The 15983-nt window shown below is 44.8% G+C and overlaps 1 protein-coding gene across 5 annotated transcripts in view; it reads right to left on the minus strand.

Annotated features, from left to right (window-relative positions):
• Nucleotides 1–6391: 6391 nt before the first annotated feature.
• Ric8b (RIC8 guanine nucleotide exchange factor B) overlaps nucleotides 6392–15983 on the minus strand; it is a 103860-nt gene continuing 94268 nt past the window's right edge. For 2 of the 5 annotated variants that reach the window (XM_048356594.1, XM_048356574.1), the window contains one exon: nucleotides 6392–7791. In XM_048356594.1, coding sequence (XP_048212551.1) covers nucleotides 7680–7791 — 112 coding nt within the window. In that variant the 3' untranslated portion in view covers nucleotides 6392–7679. Of the gene's footprint in view, nucleotides 7792–13585; nucleotides 14580–15983 lie in introns of all 5 variants that reach the window. The other 3 variants (XM_048356602.1, XM_048356613.1, XR_007212480.1) reach the window with 2 other exon arrangements.

The raw sequence follows: 15983 nt of genomic DNA on the forward strand, positions 1-15983 counted from the left end.
AGTGAGGCCCAAATAAGTAGAGAAATGTCATAAGCCACAAAGCACAGAATCCTGCAACTTCCTCCTCCTCCTCCTCCTCCTCCTCCTCCTCCTCCTCCTCCTCCTCCTCCTCCTCCTCCTCCTCCTCTTTCATATTATTATTATCATCATCATTATTATTTGCTAGTCCTGGGGCTTGGGCTCAGGGCCTGAGCACTGTCCCTGGCTTCTTTTTGCTCAAGGCTAGCACTCTGCCACTTGAGCCACAGCGCCACTTCTATATATGTGGTGTTGAGGAACTGAATCCAGGGCTTCATGTATGCATGGCAAGTACTCTACCACTAGGCCATGTTCCCAGCCCCCTCCCCTGCAGCTTATTAAACAACAAATGCTTCAGAACATGGTGACATGTACTACTTTAGCCATGCAGTTAGAGCTTATGCATTTCTTAAACTTCTTTAGTAGGTGCTATTGGTTTCCTGGTGGTGCTGTGTCTGGTTTTGAAGCCCGAGGCTTCTGTTGTTCTGCTACTAGGTTTGGGATGATCCTCAAACAACATTGTCTTTACAAAGCTTCATGGAGCGGTCAAATCAACCACTCTGGACAGGTTTTATGGGACAAGGATGCCTCTCTGTTCCTTGCTCCCTTCTTCCTGGAGGCTTTCTCTACAGTTCCCATCTCTTTGTTCACTGAGGCAAATGGCATCCTGAAAGCCAGTGGGGTCAGCAAAGGCTAGGCATGGGCTTGGCTGCATCCCTGCCTCTTCCACTGTGTGTGTGTGTGTGTGTGTGTGTGTGTGTGTGTGACAGACACATAGAGAGACAAAGACAGAGAGACACAGAGACAGACACATAGCTCAGCAATCACTTCATCAGCTTCAGCCTTGTTTTCTTATGTGTAAACTGAGAAGCAAGGATGTCAAGGGGCTTCCCAGAATGTGGGTGATATTCAAGTGGGGGTACTGGGAGGGTGTAGCAAAGCTGGGATGGCCTGGCCACAGGCTTCAACTGCCCCCTCACAGGAAAATAGCCATTTCTTCCTTCTCCTACGTACAAGGCTCAGCGTCCGCAGGCCCGGAAGGGGAACTGTGTGTCTTACTGGGGCATTTCTCTCAACGCCATCATCCGCCTCTCACTTGGCAGGGCGCCGTGGCAGGGCATTGGCAGGGGTGGGCTTTTGTTGTCTCTCTGGGCCTCCCCCCCCCCCCCCACCTAGGGCTACTCTTGCTCATTTCTCTGGGAGCTGCCTAGCTGCAGAGAAAGGCTTTGGAACCCTTCTCTTTTTCAGCCAGCCTTTATTGAATTTCACTTCCATGGTTTTTTTTTTTTTCCCCTCTCCCTTTTCCAAATAGGAACATCATTTATCTTGGACTTTAAGTTGAAGAGATCTTTAGACGCTTTCTCTTTTCCCAGCTGCATTTGTTGACACACAATCTGTCCCTTGCCTCTGCTCCCCTGCCCCCCCCCCCCCCCGCCACCTCCCAAGCAGGCCATAAACTGTCCACAGCTGCGCCCTTTATTACTCCTCCTTTTCTCTGCCCACAAGGGGGATGAGCTGAAATAGAGCGCAGCCATTACTGCTGACAAAAAGGGACAATTTTCAAACATTTGTTTTGCTTTTCATCAGGGCAAGCCATGGTACAAAAGCAAGTGCATCATTTTTATTCTAAATGCTTTTTGCATATGGGTCACTTGGTCATAAGCAGCCCTGAAGGACGGAAAAGTGTAAAGCCCCAAAGCAGTTTGGAAGATAACCAGTTTTTCTTTTTCTCTCCTTACTTAGAAAATTATGCTAATTGACACCAAGGAAAATAAGGCCCAGGGTGCTAAGTGGAGAGCACTTACAGTTGTGAAATGAGTTTGCTGCTTTACTTTTTACTTCTATTAGCAACAGTATTAAAAGTAGGCAACTTGGCCCGTTACTGGTGGCTCGCGCTTGTAATCCTAGCTACTCCAGAGGCTGAGATTTGAAGATCTTGGTTTGAAACCAGCCTGGGCAAGAAAGTCTGTGAGACTTTTCAGACTTTGCAGTGGTTAGTTGGAGATTAACCACTGAAAAGCTGGAAGCAAGCGCTGTGGCTCAAATGGTAGAGAACTAGCCTCGAGTGAAAAGGCACAGGGACAGTACCCTGAGTGCAACTATGAGCACTGGTACAAAAAAGCAACCACCACCAGCACCACCTGGCAACTTGTTGTGAAGTACTTTCAGGATGAGATGACTTTCCCAACACGGGTGGAACAGGAACTCTTCCCATGTTCATTCACGGTGTGTGTGTGTGTGTGTGTGTGTGTGTGTGTGTGTGTGTGTGTGTGTGTGTACACAGGGAAGAGGTGGGCTTGGAGATACTGGGGAGGCAATTTGCACCTCCTTGGACATCTTCCCCCCCCCCCCATCTAGGGGCTTGAACGCAGGGCCTGGGCACTGTCCCTGCCTCTTTGCACTCAAGGCTGTTACTCTTACCACTTGAGCTACACCACCACATTCAGCTTTTTCTAAGTAGTTTATTAGAAATAAAAGTCTCACGAACTTTTCTGCCCAGGCTGGCTTTGAACTGCACTCCTCAGCTCTCATGCTCCTGAGTAGCTACGATTACAGGCGAGAGCCACCAGTACCTGGCCCCTCAGTCATCGTTTTTTTTTTTTTGCCAGTCCTGGAGCTTGAACTCAGGGCCTGAGCACTGTCCCTGGCTTCTTTTTGCTCAAGGCTAGCACTCTACCACTTGAGCCACAGCGCCACTTCTGGCCTTTTCTATATATGTGGTGCTGAGGAATTGAACCCAGGGCTTCATGTATACGAGGCAAGCACTCTTCCACTAGGCCGTATTCCCAGCCCCCCTCCCCTCCCCAGTCATCTTGCAGGTAGAATGTGGCACACGGTTGACAGGATCATGTTGAGATTAGGGGCAGAACATCTGCCCTTCCTCCAGTCAACCCTCTACCTGCAGCCAGAGCAAAGTCCTCTCGCCTGAAATGCTGCTGCACGTGTCCAGTCGTGAGCTGGGGGACATCGTTTCCATCCCACCACCCTCTTTGCGTCTGACAGTGGGCCAGGAGCTTCTGTGTGAGCCACTTCTTTTATCCTGAATGTGGCAGGTCACCACCTAGGAAAGTGGCCAGTCTTTACTGCTCCACTCCTGGCGTCTGTAACACCCTGCACCTTCAGGTTTTGGTTCTGGACTTGTTACACTGGGGAGGGAGCCAGTAATTTTTGTAGCCCCAGGCACCTTAAAGAGCAGCTGGTCCCACACTGGTCCTCAGGAATTGCTGCACAAACCACCGTGGACCGGTGTCTTGTGAAGCAGTACGCACGTAGCATGGTATTTACTTGGCCTTGGATAGCAGACTTGGGTTTGTATTTTGCTACCCATAGCAAACTCAAAGCAAAGCAGTTTCCTCACAAGTTTCACCTGAAGAGTGGGAGTTTTTTTTTTTTTTTGGCTCAAGGCTAGCACTCGACCACTTGAGCCACAGCACCACTTCTGGATTTTTCTATATATGTGGTGCTGAGGAATCGAACCCAGGGCTTCATGTATGCGAAGCAAGCACTCTACCACTAGGCCATATTCCCAGTCCAAGTGGGAGCGTTTATCAAAGTGGTTACTCCATAAGATTATCAGAACTATTAGAGCAAGTGCTTAGAGCACAGTCCTTCTCTGGAAGCCTTGGGGAATAATTTCATCTTTTCTCAGGGAGAGATTTTTCTCCACCACGATTCATCTGGATCACAGAACTCGGGTGTGTGTGTGTGAATGGCTGGAGTGGTCAGCCACTGTCCCGAGGGCATTGCCCACACTATCCAGCTGTAAAGGAAGAGGCGTGTGTCTACTACCCAGTTGCAACCGGAGTGTGAAGGCCACCTCCATGTGGGGACAACACTGCTACTTCTCAACATCTGGCATAGGGCTCAGTACAGCGTATCTGTCACACTTTCTAAGCTCTCTGGAAACTTCTTCCTCAAGTCTTTAACCTCTTCCTCCATGATCCATGTTTCTTTTCCATAGTGTGCCCATCACAGGCCCAGTAGCTGACAGGTGTCACCTCGGTTTCCAGTTAGAACAGGTCACACACACCTCATCCCGACCTCTCCCCTCCACTTGTGGAAAATGAATCTCAACAACCCATTAACCACCGCTCACCTTCACGTCACGTGGGCACACAGTCCAGCGGTGCACATGGTGGTTTCTGTCACTGCTATCTGCCATTCCTAGCTGGCCTGCAGTGCTCACAGGAAAAACAGCAGGCAACATCCTTTCAGTGGGTGGGGACAGAGGCTACAGCGCAAATGTTTCCGTTGGTGTTTCTGTTAGTGCCAGTGTTTGCCACGAATCATGTAATGGAATTATCATATAGCCATGAACTTTTGAAGAATATTTATTGACATGGGAAAATGCTCACAATATGTTAAAGAAGAAAGCAGGATACAAATCTGTAAATACAGCATGATCCCAATCTTGTAGTAAAATAAATTATATATGCATAGAAAAAATACAGGAAGGAAATACACTAAAATATTAACAGTGATCTCAGAGTGGTGGGATTTGGGGTAGGTTGATTAATTTTGCTGTTTTCTCCATTTTCCAAACTTTCCACAAGGAATGCATGGAGGGGAAGAGGGAGTCATTGCACGTGACACGGTTCTAGGAGAGAGCGGGGCTGATGTGGTACCAGGTATTGATCACCACTCGGACGGCTTCAGCCCGGGGCATTTACGAAGGACAGGAGGGGTAGTAATGACACTTGTTTTGCCTGCCACCCGAGACCACTGGGTATGTGAAGGAGTCACAGACGTCTGGTGGCTGTTCCTCTAAAGCAAATGCTTTGCTTTGGGACCCATTCCTTCATCTCCCACTTCCGAGGTGAGGAGGAGTGGGGAGGGGGAGGGCCTGTAAAGTGCGGCCTGGGAATTCTCATCTTCAGATTCTCCTCCTATGCCTGCACCCTGGACCCCCCTGAGCTACCCTTAAAGGATTCCAGTTTCCCACTCCCCTTCCACTCCGGGGCGCTTCCCTGCTTGCAACAGATCTCTAGACTGGTTCTGCTGAAATAGTTATTGCTTTAAAATGGCCTGAGAAGGACCACGAGCCCCACGGCAGGCAATGAATCCCCCACGTTTCAAAGCCTATGGCTTGAAGGTCCCAGTGTGGGTGTACAGCCTGCGCGCGCCAGGCATGCAGGGGGGAGGGGGAGAGGGGGAGGGGGAAGGAGGAAAGCGGTGCTGGGGAGCTGGGGGGGGGCGCTCTCTCCAGAGGCGCTCTGCCAGGAGACGCGAGAAGGCTGCAGGAGTGGACAGAGAGAAGGCCCGGCAGGCAGGCACGTCGTGAGCTTCCAGCAGGTGTTGGCTTTCCTTCGGTGAAGGGCGAGGTCACTCCCATCTTCTCCGTTTGCAGATTCTTTCTCTTGAGCAACAAGACTTCGTGCCCAGCACAGAGAAATGCAAAATGCCACAGAACGCACGGAAAGCAGAGAGCGCAGCTACTTAAACAAGACTGTGCAAACACTTAGGCGGCAGAGCCGGCGGGATGGTTATTTCATTACACACATCTTCATTTACACAGGCTGAAAATTCATGCCCAAGCTAGCAGACGGGAGAAATTATAAAAATACTTTAAAAATGCATTTGTAGAATGAAATAACAAAAATATTAGTTCTTTTTTTCTAAACTTATTTTTTTTTTCCTATTTAATCTAAAATGATGACTTGCCAAGCTTCATTTTCTGTGCTGATGGCTAGATGGGTCATCACAGGCTCTCCAACAAAATGCGGGTGAAAAACCCTAACATGTGTTTATCTTTCCTAGTCTTTTATAAAAGCATTCTGGATTTAATTTATTCTTTAAAAGAAGCTCAGTCACCATTATGAGATTTGGTCTATGGCTATATGATTAAGCATGTATTTTCTGGGTCAAAGAGTATCCTTTGGTAAGAGTCCCAGACCGACTACGCCTTGAATAAGGTCTTCATTTTCCCATCTTGGTACCTGGTTTTCACTTGGTCTTTTTTTTTTCTTTTTTTTAATGTCTTCAGTATGCCTATCTTCATTCTAGCAGCCTCCTTCTTTGCTATTTTTTTGGAAAGCCAAGTAACTAAAAAGGTCAGAAATGTACACATGGCTTAAGAGGCTAAGAGTGGCAACCTTGAAAGTCTTTCCTGTCAGTAAACTGTGAGAAACTTTGTGACATCGCTCTGTCCCCTTAAAAAAGGCCTTGTAGGACTTGGTTTCTGATATGTTGCTTTGTCAGGAAAGTGACTTCTGGTTATATGTTATTTTTACCAATTTTTCAAATGCTTTGCCTGTCCTTAGAAACGGCTACAATGATAAGTGAGAAAATGGATGGAAAAGCACTTTCAAAAAGCATGAGCTGTGAACAGTATCGTTTAGCCCATGGATGTACAAAGAAACTCACACAAGATGGCTAAATTGAATCAACCCCAATGTTTTATTTAATTTAAAGTTTTAAAAGGCAGTGGTTAAGCACATTATCTATGTGTGTGTATGTGTGAGTGAGAGAGTGTCCACATACTCTCACACTCACACATATACATAAAAGGAAACCAAACCCTTTCAACTTTAGCCCCTGATCAAACTAGGCCCACTGTCTATTGCATGACTGCATTTCTACTTCTTCATTTGCCCAATGCTAACAGTAAAAATAAACAGCAATCAGTTTAATGGTAACTATCTGTGTTTCTTTTTTTTAAATAAATAAAGTTACCATTAAACTGATCACCTAAGTAGAAAGGGAGCACACACACACACAAGCACACACACTGACCCCCATTGAAAACATGGCATATAAATGACCGTTATGTACACATGGGTGCTGCTGACCCCACTCCCAGGAGAGGCCACAAAAGAACCCCATTACTTAGGGAGCCCCGTCATCTCTGCTGGGCTAGTGGACGGGTCTGCTCCTGGCGCCCCGAGCTGACCTCGGCACGCACACTCCCAGTGCAACGATGCGGATGGCGGTCCAGTTCTACGGTACTAGTGTTCAGGAACATAAGGGAATAAATAGGCATAGGTAGCTGCCTGGAACGAAACCATCGGTTAGAACTCCTTCTAGGGAGTAAAGTATTCTGAAGTTGTAGCCACACGACATACAAACTTTTAGAGTGTAACTAAGTTTGTAAGTCTGGGGCTCTGTGTGTGCTTGTGTGTGTGTTTCCATATTTATAGAAAATTGAAATGAAGAGTGGGACTAGGGGTTTACAGAGCAGCTGCTTGGCTTCCGTGCGGTCAGTCTGGACCTAAGGAACCACTCGCCTCAGCCCTTGTTTGCCAGCTCATTCGTTCTGCTCTCGCCTGCCTCTGGCTGCTGGAGAGACGTGGGAGAGCTCGCTCACGCGAGTGAGGAAGGACATGGCTGTGTCTTCGGCTAGGAATCTTGGCAACCAGGACTGCCAGATTGGCCCAGGGCTGCTTTACAGAAAGGAGTCCTCCGTTGCATCCTGATGAAATGGAATTACTGCTCTGCTTCTAGCCCCTAGGACTCTGCCTAACTGCAGCTCTGTATGAATGCCTCAATATCGCAGAAAACACAAGATCACCTCTGAAATAGGCTGGATTCTCAATGAGTAAACCAGTTAATGTGTTTCTAGCCAAAGCAAGGGCATAAATGTTGTAGAGAAAAGATTCTCCTGGAGCTACAGAAAAAGGATGCCAATAAAAGCAATATTGGAAGTTGAGCAGGTGATGACGCTTTTAGTCTGTGTCCGAGCTGGTTTCTTCGATGACAGAGTACTGGCTGAGTGCCTCCTCCAAGGGCGTTATTGTCCCGTCAGGTTTCAGTCCCATTGGCTTAAGCAACTCCTCTCTGGAAAAAGAGATAAAAGAGAGAGAAAAAAAAAGTATTCACCAGCATCACACGCATCCCCCGCCCCCACCCAAATCCACATCCTTTTAAAAGGAAAAGTCTTTTAAAACCAAAGTATTTTCTCTAAAGCTCTCTCCTGTGTAATAGGAAAGATGAAAGGGGCATAGAAAGAAAAAGAGGAAGATAAAAGACTTCATTCACACAGGCCAAACCTACTAAGCCAATTAAAAGTATGAAAAGTCAAGGTCTAAATGGGCTTAGGACAAGGAGCAGATCTCTTCTGTTTTAAATAATATATATATTTTTTCCTTTTGTGAATTTGTTTGGTTTCAGTGAAGTCCAAGCTGCCAAAATCTCACCTGCCCCTGGCATATGCAAGAAAATGGCTGATTTGGCACCTAACGATTTCATCCCATGAATCGTTAAGTCTATCAGATCTGATTTTGCATCTACAATCTCTAGTGACACATACAGCTTGTAGCTTCATTTCAAATCAGCTGGCCTTCCCCAAATTTTCTTTCTTTTCTCTCTCTCACTTTCCTTCTCCTTCTAGTTTAAAACACCATTGCTTTTGTTTGTAGCAGTTTAATTATGGGATTGACAGCCATTTTAATCTCTTCAAAGCTCTCCCCAACTGCCTCTTTTCAGTTAATCCAATTATATCTACTCCACAAGTTACAGCCTCATCTAAAGATGATTAATTATTGATTAAGCCAATCAGAAAGCATTAGGAAAGATTTAATCTCTTCACAGGCCTTTATTTATTACATGGAGATTGTGGTGAATGTACCTGTTGAATGGCTAACGCCAGTTCTCCTTACACCCCCAAAAGGTCAGAAGTGTGTGTAAGAGGGAGCTGTCTAATGTGATTTCTCACACAAGTGGGCACCGCTCCCTGCAAACATGATGGTGCAGCTGTACTGCTGCTGAGACGAGGAGTGAAGGGAAAGGGCGCTTCCTTCCTGCTGCCCAGAGGCCAGGACAGACAAGGACTTTCTCCAGGGGAGGCAGGGAAGGAGCAGCCATCACAACTGTGTGCTGCTAGACACATCAAAACCTTGCGGGGTGAGGCTAGCTCAGTGATCACTGGTTAAGCCAACAGAAGCCTAAGCAGGCAGCTCTGGCTACCACCAGAAGACAACTTCCAAGAGTCTGGAAGTCCAAAAGTCTATTTGGAAAATGTAAATAGCTGACTGGCTAGAAGTTGAGACTCTTGAATGTTATGAAGTAGAAAATGTGCTTACTGATTAGGAAAAGGGATCAGAATCATAAAGCCTAAAGCTAGAAGGAAGGGGCATCAGAGATCGTCTAGTCCAACCCCCTTCTTTAGTAGAGGAGACTAAGTGACTTACCCAAGGTCACTAACGGAGTGGCAGGGCTGGAGCTGGAACACAGCACTCCTGAGTCCCCGCCATACTTGCCCTAACTACCTGCACTGGAGGAGCACACCTGAGTTCACCTGCTCGACACCTGCTCAATAGCTGGGGGACATGATCTGTGTCATGTGCTGGGCAGGAAAGCAAGACGAGGTGCAGCCACTGCCCTTAATGAGTAGGCAAAACAAACACATGGAAAATGACTCAGAACATAACGGGGAGGTGCTGAGAATTATGAACAAAGCACTGTGGCGGCCCCCAAGCCGAGGCCTGACCAAACTGTCCGGGGGAGGAGGGGAAGGCAACACGGGGTTGTCCTGTGCCAAGCCCAGGGCCCATCGCGTTTCAGGCCATGGACACAGTGTCAAGAGTTCTGGATGGTCCCATCGCCTGTGTGTTTAGGAGGACCTCCGTTGATGGCATCAGTTCATCTTTTCTATCCCATGTTTGGGGAGTGGAGAGGTTCAAGGACGCAGTGGCAGGAGGTAAGGGTGATTTGGGATCTAGTAGTCAAATGTTTCAAGTGCCAAAGTCAGGAACTTAAGAATTTATCCGTAAAGAAAATCAAACAGGGTTGTTTCCTTTTGCAGCAGAGTGGTAGACTAGGAGTTCCAACAGTATATGAGAGAGGAGACAGAGAGGTAGATTATGGCTGAGGTTGTGGGAAGAAAATTCAGTATGTCTGAGGCAGATCTGATGACTCACTGGAAGAGGAAGACAGTGGTAGAGTGTCCCTGTGGCGCCAGTGCAGGTGACCAAGTGAATGTGACATTATCTATTGAAGCCAGACGCAGGTTATGGAGCAGACTTGGTGAGGAGGTGCTGGTAACGTTCAACATGAAGAGTTCGAGTTGTCTTGATGACAACCAGGTAGAAATGTTCAGTGGAGAGTTAGAAGCAACCTGTTTCCATGGAAAACTTCTCTCTAGCATGGATACACATTACCCTGCTATAGCTTACAACATGCATATTCCTAGTTCTCACTGATTGTGCTGAAGACTTCAGGATGCAGGATACTACATATTAAAAATTGATGCAAAAGAGAACGAGGTCAACTTTCTGGGAGAAAAACACTGAGGAATAAGAAAGATCTTGATCTAAAGGTGGGTGTGGTGGTGCATACTTGTAATCACAGCACTAAAGAGACAGGCAGGAGCATTGAGAGTTTGAGGCCAGTGGGACCCTGTCTCCAAACAAACAAACAAACAAGAAAAAAAGAGAAAAAAAGAGAAAAAGGATTCTAGGTCTTAAGAGGGGTTGGTGAAATTGGTAAGGTGGGTGGAGTAGGGGCTGAAAAGTAGGGAGAGGCAGAAATAGACTGACAGGTAGGACTAGAGTTCTACCAAGGATAGTGATGGCTTTCTGGGTGGCTCTGCCATTACCCACCAGATCGACTTACTACAGCTACTGTGTCTCTTTGGTAATAAGGATAATTCTGGGGCTGTATGCTGTACCCAGCACTTCCTCATCTAAGGACTATTTTGAAATTAAGTCTACTGGCATGTTCATCCCTATTCTCTAGCCCAATTTTACCTAGAAAAAAAAAGATTATCATTTTATAGCCAAATTGTGGGAATTCATTTCCAGAATAAAGGGCCTAATATTTTGATTTTCACTTGTGAACTCCTCGAGTTTTCTGCCTCCCCCCTTGTGCTTTTGTATCACCTTCTACTACAAAGGCTGTTCCAAAGGAATGAATTTTCTTTTCCCCCCCTGGCTCCATGCCAGGTGTGGGCACACTGGCATTTCTGTAGGAAAGGCATCAGTGAAAACTGGCCTCATAATCATGCACTCATGCAAATACATTAAGGCAGTAATGTGATGTCACTCACAGAACAAAGAGATCTGGAGTCAGGAAGTCTCTATTCCTGACTCCTCCACTTACCAGCTCTGTGTTCTTGGGCAAGTCTCTGAGCCTCATTTCCCCATCTGTGAAATGGGGATCATGATAATACTAGGTTTACCTACATCTTGATGACAGTGTAAGAAGTGGCAGTTTAATGGTAGTGATGACACAGCAATAATAATGTAGATCAAAGAGCTCCGTGAATTGTATAGGAGTCGAGTGTTTATTGTTGTAGTGTAGTATAGTGTAGTGTAGTGAAAGGCACGTATAGGTTTTGGGTTCTAATTTGAAATCTACCACTCTCTGCCCTAAGACCTTGAGTGCTCTGAACTCTGGCTTCCTTATGTGCAGAAGTAGGCCAGGAATACTCATCTCGCTAAGTGGGGTCATGTAAAGGCTAGGAGACATCTGCAGTGTGGTGTAATGGCTGGGAGATAGCTGGGACCCACAACTGCATTACTATTCCACACATGCTTAGAGAAGGCTTCTCAAAGCTAGTTAGGAATAAGTGGCAACGAATATGCAGAGGAAAATAAAAGACATGGTCCCTGTCCTCAAGAAGCTTTTAGTCAGTTCAGAAGATAAAACATACACACACATTAAACAATATTGAAGGAATTACAGAACAGCTGGTCAACAAGCTTGAGATGATTAATAGGCAGAGCCCTGCTTTCTCTAAACTTGATGGTTCATTGATCTACTCTTACTACACCTGAAATTTGCTTAAAGGACATTTCCTGTCCTGCTCAGGAACAGGAGAGGATCATTTACCAATGTGTGACTGTTTTCTCTATGGACCCCCAGGTTTATGTCTCATACACCCCCCAGAATAGCCCCTTTGATCTTCCTAACTAGCAGCCGACACAGCCCTAAGTGAAATCTTTGATACAGACTCAGTTCCTACGGCTTTATCATCGGTTTGCCTCTAAAACAGCAAGATGGGGACAGAACACCGAAGCAACGTTCCTTCTTCAGCCACATGGGCTCTGCACATGTGAGAGGGACACGGGAGACGGGGGTGCTGACTACAAGCTCCTTGCAGGAGGGGGACTGTAATGGCAGTGATGGACATGGGCATCCCACAAACAGAATTAGTCAAGCAGAGGCACAGAAGCAAAAGTTAGTTGGGGACGGGGGGGGGGGGGGGGGGTTAGCAAGCAGGCTAGCATGGCTGAGGAAAAGGAAAAAGAAAGCTCCAAAGAGATAAGAGGTACGGATGAGGATCTGAATGGAGACCTTAAATACGAGGCTGAGGAGTCTGGATTTGAGTATGAAGGTATTTTTGCCTTCTATTTCAAAAGCCGCTCCTCCCGGCCCATTTAAGAATATTATTAAAAATAACTGTCCTTACAAAGTTTGAGAGCTATTAAACAATACTGCTGACATATGAAAAAATATGTTCTGTGCTTTAAATATTCAATGTTTGTATATCTGTATGCTTTAGATGGGAGAGTTTGTGAAGTGTTTGTGAACTAACATTCTATTCACTATCATGGTCCATATTCACAGAGAACAAGTACACCTCTTATGAAATACTGATAGCTGTGAACAAGCTACTAAGATAAGTCTGTGGGTAAAAGATCTTCTTTTCAACGTCAAGGTTTACAGAAACAGGAATGAACATTTCACAGGAAATTCTGAATGGTGTTTCCCAGGGACTTGCTTTCTACTAGACTGCGAGCGCTGGAGGGCAGAGCCCATGTCTTATCTGGCTGTAACCTGCCAGTCTCTCATAGAGGACACGGCACATAGTGGTGTACTGTAAATGTTCTAGGAAAGAATACAGTACATGGGTTATGGCACAAATGGAGAATGTAGAGAGCCATCTGTCAGGAATCATTCTCTTATTTTAACCCTTAATTATTGTCCTGGATGAGCAAATATTATTGGACAATTCTAATGGTCCAGCAGAAGTCAGGCTTTCTCCATACTCTACAGCCTCGAATTCCCAGCCACAAACTGATACAGACTTGGCTTTTTAGGTACAGGACAGTAGGCGATCTAGGCTGTAGTCTCAGATATTCTACTAAATTGCTATGTATCCTTGGGCAAGTCATTTCGCCTCTTTGGGCTATAAAATGAAGGATTGGACAAGACGATCCCACCACACTTTCTATACTGATTTTAAGAGTCTAAGTAATAGGCTAAATAAGTTTGATCTATTTAAAAAGCTGTTAGGTTCTGAAGACACCCAAACTCATTATTCTAAGTCTCTGTTTCTAAATCAAGATACTCTAAACCCAAGAGTCAAATATAGCATCCAACTTGTTACTGACATACACTAAGACCACAAAACCTTTCTGCAATCTACCGGCAGATGATTAACACGATTACATAGGTAAATCAAAGCAATGGCAAGAGTTACACAGAGGGAACACAGATTCAGTCATGGCCCACACCAGACAGGCCATCTTATGAAGAGTTACTTTTGATGCTAAATTTATGGAGGTCCTATCTAGAAAAGATGGCTAGGTGTCATATCTATGTAAATCATGGTAAAATGGAAATACTACATATTAAAATGTATATCAGGATTAAGATATTCACATAGCAACGACTCCTTCATACTTACCTTCAATGCTATACACAGGCCTTAACATAAGTTAAGACTGCCCTCGTTATCATCAAAAAGTACAGTGATGTCTACTGGATAAAGAGCCCATTCTAGGCACTGTGACAGTATCATGGCGGGCTTCTCATCTGATCAGGCATCTGGCCAGGGAAGAGATAAGCCTCCAAGAATGTTCAACTGGAACGAAACATCATTTAGAAATTTGATCTTACTAAACGATAAGGAACCATAATCTCTAAGGGCTTGGCCAGACAAGAGGACACAGATAAAGCACGTCCAAGAAAGGAAACCCTATTTTGCCCCAGTCTAACCCTTGGGAGGGCTAATGGAAACCAAAAAACAAACAAAAAACAAACAAACAAAAAACCCAACTTTCTTAAAGATCTAGGGATGGGATAGTATGGGATTTATACATATTTAACCTTTTCTGGTCTGCTTTTTTTCTTTCTTTCCCCAGATGTATTTTGACGTTTTCCCGAGTTACCATTTTTCCTGTAAGTATGGTACTCTGGGATGCCTGGGCTCGTGTAACTTCTCAGAACCTCAGAGAAGGTCACACTTTTTAGGGCTTCTGGCTCCTATGTGATTCGTTCTCCCACAAATGACAGTGCAGTATTGGGGCTCAGATACTAATACCCAATCGCACATTATAGAGTAGGTCAGAGATGTGTATAAAACACCTTACTTGACCTGGAAGCAAGAGAATACTCCTGCTCACAGCACATGTGTTTGTGCAGGACAAACAAAGCATTCAATTCAAGTGTACTTGTTGAAAAACAGGACATAATTAAGCAGTTGGTAAAATGCATTCTTGTTTCCCACTTGCAGATCTCCCAAGAGTCCCTTCGAATTTACCTATACGAGTTTCAGCTTCCCGCTTGACACTTAGCTTGATAACGACTCAAAAATCATTCCCTTGTTTTCAAGGGCTCTTCTTTCTTGTCTGCTCTGTGTACTACAGGGCAGTATTGACACATGGAATTAATGACAGGGTCTGTAATGAAACAACAGTCATGCAAACACCAGTCTGCTCTTTTGATAAAACAGCATTCTAGAGACCTACCTATTCACCTCCCTCTAATTGAGTACTGCATAACAGTTCCGATCCTTTTATGTAACGTATTTTGTTCTATGGTTAGAAGGGAAGAAAAAAAGGGGGAGGGGGAACCTATGAAGCACCGCTTCCTTCAATCACCTCTGATTAATTCTCTGTTTTTAATGAGGGTGGCTGCTATTTAGGCAGGTTCTATTACATACTTGTTTTGTGACTTTTGTACAATGTCTAACAAAACCCAAGACAGGATAATTGGGAACCATTTCTTTGGTGCAGGGATTCCTGCTCTCAATGTAAGGTTGGCTTGGAAAAAAGAACCCTGAGATTTTAAATTAGCCATTCCATATTTAATTCTTTTTTGCGTCTGAAAGATGGGATGAGAAATTAGTGTATAAAAAAGCATTTTAATTAACATAGACCTTTCCAAAAATGCCTGCTTGAATAGAGCCTGTGATAGCCCAGAAAGCAGCTCCGTAGTCTTGGCTACAATTCCAATTCTAGGAGGATACCACTGGAAGATTCAAAATCCACACAAGTACTGTGAATTTCCCAATAACGTGTGATATCCTTGTACACATATTAATATAACCTTTGGGACTGGTTAACAGGTTCAATGAGATACTGTGAAAGTATCTTTAGGGTTTGGACCCTGCTTCTTCATCTTGAATCTAACGGCTTCCTAGGACCTTTCACCAAGCCACTAACTGGGCAGGAAGGAGTATGGTGGCTTTCCCACGGCAAATCTGAAGTCTTTATGCCCCATCTTTTAAAATGGTTCTTAGAGTCTCTCCTCAGTGCTCAACCTTGTGCTTTGGATTGTGATTGGGAATGTAAAATATGCCATGCAAAATCTCATTGTGGAGACAAATGCTCATGGAGACAAGGACCAATGCCTCCCTCCTATCAGTATTCCAGTCCACCTGGTGAGGGTGGTTCACAACTGTCCCCTGGGGAAGTTTTTTTTTTAAAGTTAGGTTTTTACTGATGTGATGGAATGGATGAAGATACTGATTCTCTTTACTTTTTTCAAACAATCAAAAAATCCTGTGTTAACAGAACCACAGAAACTTGACTGGTTTCTTTCATAAAAAGTGGGTTTTAAAGAAATAAGCTATTTACCTAGCAGTGGATTGATATATGATATGGAATAAAAAAGTGGGGAATGCATGATTCAAATCTTCTCTAAATCTTAATTCTCTTTGAAGGTAAATAGGTTTACTATTATCTCCAGTGCTTTTGATTTATTTAAACTTTAGGAGTCTTATTTAAAAATAATTAGAATAACAAACTTTTGAAAGCTGTTGTAATTTTACAAAAATAGCATAACATCTGCAATTAGTAAAT

This window comes from Perognathus longimembris, chromosome 1 (genome assembly GCF_023159225.1).
Source record: "Perognathus longimembris pacificus isolate PPM17 chromosome 1, ASM2315922v1, whole genome shotgun sequence".
Taxonomy (NCBI): domain Eukaryota; kingdom Metazoa; phylum Chordata; class Mammalia; order Rodentia; family Heteromyidae; genus Perognathus; species Perognathus longimembris.